The sequence below is a fragment of the Arachis ipaensis genome, chromosome B8 (genome assembly GCF_059453495.1).
Source record: "Arachis ipaensis isolate K30076 ecotype BB chromosome B8, ASM5945349v1, whole genome shotgun sequence".
Classification (NCBI taxonomy): domain Eukaryota; kingdom Viridiplantae; phylum Streptophyta; class Magnoliopsida; order Fabales; family Fabaceae; genus Arachis; species Arachis ipaensis.
Window position 1 is genome coordinate 60,835,917 of NC_142443.1, and position 4,193 is coordinate 60,840,109.

The following is a 4,193-nucleotide window of genomic DNA, read 5'->3' on the forward strand; positions in this document are numbered from 1 at the left end:
GACACTAAAACAGTTAATGAGAATATCCGCACAAGCAATTTCTTCTGCAGAGCAAATAACATGAAGTGCATCTTCTAGACAGCAGTTTTCAGGTGTCCTCATTATCTGTTTCATAGTATCAAATCTCAAATAATACTGTCATTAGCCTCCCAGGATCTGTAGTAGAAAAGGAAATATCAGCAATCAGTTTGGATTCTAATTTCTGTAAATATAGCATGATAATAAATTATACTTGAAGATAACATACCTAATGGGCTCAAGAGGAAACCATCTTCATCAATCTCTACCATTTGGTGCTGAGATAACTCGTTAACTTTCTTAACACAAATATCTAACATAACATAGCTTCAATAATTATTTGCATACCAAATACTTTGGTTGTCAGCTTTACTGGCCTCATTTCTTCCCCAAATCTGTGATTATTCAAAAGAAAATAGTATTTTCTCTGGGTATTGGCTTTCAACATTATACAACACACTATCTTATAGATGTGATGGTAAAACCTACCTTTTAATCCCTTCCTCAGGAACCTTAATCCACTCAGCTGCAACAGTATGTATATTGTGTTAAAACAAATACTTTTAGGTTTACATATTATATTCGTAACTCTTGTGATGAAATCAATTAAAACAAAAATTACCTAGATCCTCAATATTTGGAATTGTGGCTGACACAGCAACCAAGTGCACCTGAGCAAGAGGATTTAGTTTCATTTTTGGATTGCAAGAAACGATCTTTATTCTACTAACAATCGCTTCCAATGCTGCTCTATGTGGATCATTCAACAGATGGACTTCATCAATAAGTAGAAGTGCGATGTCACTGAAAAAGCTTAAGCCACCACCTTCTATACCATAGCGTGACACTGCATCAAATTTCTATTCATACGAAAGGAAGTCAACTTCACCCCTTGATAGCTGATATCTAGTGAACTATAAATATTCAGTTACCCTACTGCTTGTGCGTGTGTGAATGTAACTCTGCAACAATCCCAACTAAAGTTAAACAATACCAAGGAAAAGACAATGAAATGACATTATTTTTGAAAAGCCAATGAGAGAATCCTACCTTATGACACAAGAGTTAACTTCCCAGTTCAGTTTTTTATCTCATTCTTTTGGTTGTAGGGACAATATTAAAATCTAAATAGATGACCATATAAAATTTTTTACAAAATCAGTATATTAAAATTAAATAAATTCTAATAATAATAATAATATATACCGGATTATTGGCACAAACACCACCATCAATGAGGTTGAATTCATGCACATTTCCTTTTGGATCTTTATTGGTGAACTGGAGAGCAGGGAGATAGGTTGGTGCAGTTGATGTGCCAGTGGCATATGTCTGATAATTTTGCATCCAAGCAAGGCGATTTCTTAATCTGCATCAATAATAATTATCAGATCTTGTTATGGGAAAGAGTACTAAAATTAATTTGTTTCAATTAACTGTAGTACACCAGAATTTTATGCCTCTAATTGCATCAAAACTCAAGGTTTAAACGTCAAAGAAAGCATAATTTTCTTTTATTTCACTATTATAAATATGATCATCATGCATGTACATAATAATGAGCTTCCAAATAATTATTATGAATACACTAAGAGCAAGAATATTGTAGCACATGAAGCATTTTTCATTCAAATCTTGAATGTTGGAGTTTGATCAGATTCAGAACGAGGGTAAAGTGTCTGATATAACCTCCTATCAATGAAATTCCTGTACGGAACCTCCTGCCTTTTCTTGAGCAAGTAACCCATATTGTTCTCAACTTCTGACTTAATTTGAAGGTATAGCTTGTTGGCAGCTTCTCTGTCTTTAAGCATGTTCTCCATCCCTTTTGTGCTTATTGGCTTCCCAAATAGATAGTAGAATCTTCCAGGCAATTTTGGAAGAATCAATGGTGGAGCTATATCTCTGCTTGCTACCTCACCACTTATCTCATCTCTGAAAATTGTTTGATTGTTATTAACAACTCCACAACTTTGACATATTAACTATATTAAATATATATATTCAATCATGTGATATTTACAAAACAATCAAGCAGCCTGAATTTTAAGATGGAGAGTAATTACCTGAACTTAACCGAGCCTCGCTGCAATTCTCTGACATACTCTATGAAATAAGGGATCTCCGCTAAGTCATTGAAGTCAAAAAGTATCTGTAAAATCAAGTTGTGAGCACAATTAATTCATCATGTTCTAGGTTTGCAAGCAAAAAGAAAGGATATATAGCAGATATTTTCTTATGAAAAACAAATAGTTAAAAAAGAGCTGAAGATAGTGAAGTTCTCCTCAAATTGCACTGGCTAACTAGGCTGATTCGTAATTTTGTGTTGATCACATTCTTAAAGTGTTTATAATTGTTGTTTCAGTGATTATGAAAGCCGAAAATCCCTCCAAGGCTTAAGTAGTATTGAGTATAGCAACATTAATCAAAAAATAAATACTAAAAAAAGGGAGTAAAGAAATCATTATAGAAAAAAGAAGAAACCTACATCAGCTATATCATCTTCGCCCACAGTACCAAATGGCACGATTGTAGCGCCAAATCGCGCTGCCATACGCACAAACTCTGGATGATCCGGCCAAATTACCTTGTACTCTTCCCCCTAAACAACAAATGGGAACACAACCAGAGCTGCCCTCAAATTTTGACAAGCATGTTTTGATGTCACAAAAGTACAGAAATATTTAACTACTGTATGCACATCAACTTCATGGATTCTTTTAGAGTACAATTTTGGAAACTTGATGCACCTTATAATGCAGAGCCTCGCGTTGACCACCAGGATATAGAAGAATATGTGAATTGTTCTTAAGTAATTTGAAAAGACCAGAATTAACTCAAGAACAAAACAGAAAAATAAATAGAAGCAGTGAGAAATTAGAGAACAAAAAATCAAGAACCAACCTGAGTCAGAGGCTCTATTCTTGATGATGCAGACAGAGAGTGGCAGAGTGCAGGGAGGAGTAGAGGAAGATGCGGTGGCTGCCAGAAAGTGAGAGGCGCTGGACGACGACGATGGCGCAGAGGATGAAGACGCTGCTACCTGCTGGCTTGAGGGGTTAGGGTTTGCAGCGACGGAAGGGAGCAGCGGTGGAGGGAGCATCGACGGCGGGTTTGCGACGGCAAGTGAGCAGAGGGAGTCACCGCAGAATGAGGATTAGGGGTGCCGGAAGAGGGATTGCCGGCGGAGGCATTGCGAGCGCAGCGACGTTCTGCACGGAGTGTCGTCCGAGTGTCGTCGTCGCGGTGAGGGCGAGGCACAATGAAGAAAGGTTAGGTTTACGGTGAGGCATAATGGAGTGGCGTCGTCGCGTTGGGGCTTTTGAAGGGTTAGGTCTTTGAAGGAAGAAGGAGGTTTTTTAATTTGAACTTATAACTCAGTAAATTTTTTTTTTGGGCACCTTTTGGCCATACTTTTGAAGCGTGCCAAAAGGCTTGTAGGAAACGGCTACGCTTTATAAATGCTACAATAATAAAACCCTATTGCTACGCTTTAAAAGCATGCCGGTTTCTCTCTACGGCTACGCTTTTTAAGCGTAGCAAAAAAAACGTGGCCGAATCTCGCATCAATTGCCACTCTCATAAAAGCGTGGCCATTGACCCTTTTTCGCTACGCCTTTGAAGCGTAGCAAAAAAAACGTAGCCAAATCTCTATTCAATCGCCACCCTCATAAAAGCGTGGCCATAGACCACTTTTGGCCATGATTTTAAAGCGTAGCAAAAAAAGCGTGGGCATAAGCCTTTTTTCTTGTAGTGTAACAAACCCCAAATAAGAATTAACCAGAGTATTTAGACTCCGGGTCGTCTCACAAGGAGTTGCAATGAAGTGTATGCTTATTGGCTATGAAGATGCAAGGGGGGTTTGATTTGATAAGAGGACAAGAGAATAAATGACAAGAAAAGTAAAGAGAGCAATTAAAGGAAGTAAGTAATAAAGAGAGAGATTCATGGCAAGTGTTGAGATCATAGGCTTTCTATCCTAGTCATGCAACGATTAATTCATCTTATTTAGTCAACTCCAACAAATAGGGAGAATGTCAAACAAGACTAATTAATCATACCACAATAATAACAAGGATTTATCTTATTACGTCACCTCCAACATTGGAAGAAGGTATCATATTATCTTCCATGAGAGAAAGTCTAATAAGACTAGCTAATCTCAATCCAAAAGT

General features: G+C 37.4%; 1 protein-coding gene across 1 annotated transcript; it reads right to left on the reverse strand.

The window, feature by feature from the left end:
• Nucleotides 1–331: 331 nt before the first annotated feature.
• On the reverse strand, nucleotides 332–3,311 carry LOC107611061 (uncharacterized). The gene is made up of 8 exons (XM_088495599.1): nucleotides 3,163–3,311; nucleotides 2,923–2,941; nucleotides 2,507–2,620; nucleotides 2,085–2,170; nucleotides 1,744–1,953; nucleotides 1,225–1,387; nucleotides 690–878; nucleotides 332–544 (listed from the first exon to the last, which is right to left on the reverse strand). Exons 1-8 carry the CDS (start codon nucleotides 3,309–3,311, stop codon nucleotides 332–334), a joined length of 1,143 nt encoding a protein of 380 aa, XP_088351725.1.
• Between the last annotated feature and the right edge of the window lie 882 nt (nucleotides 3,312–4,193).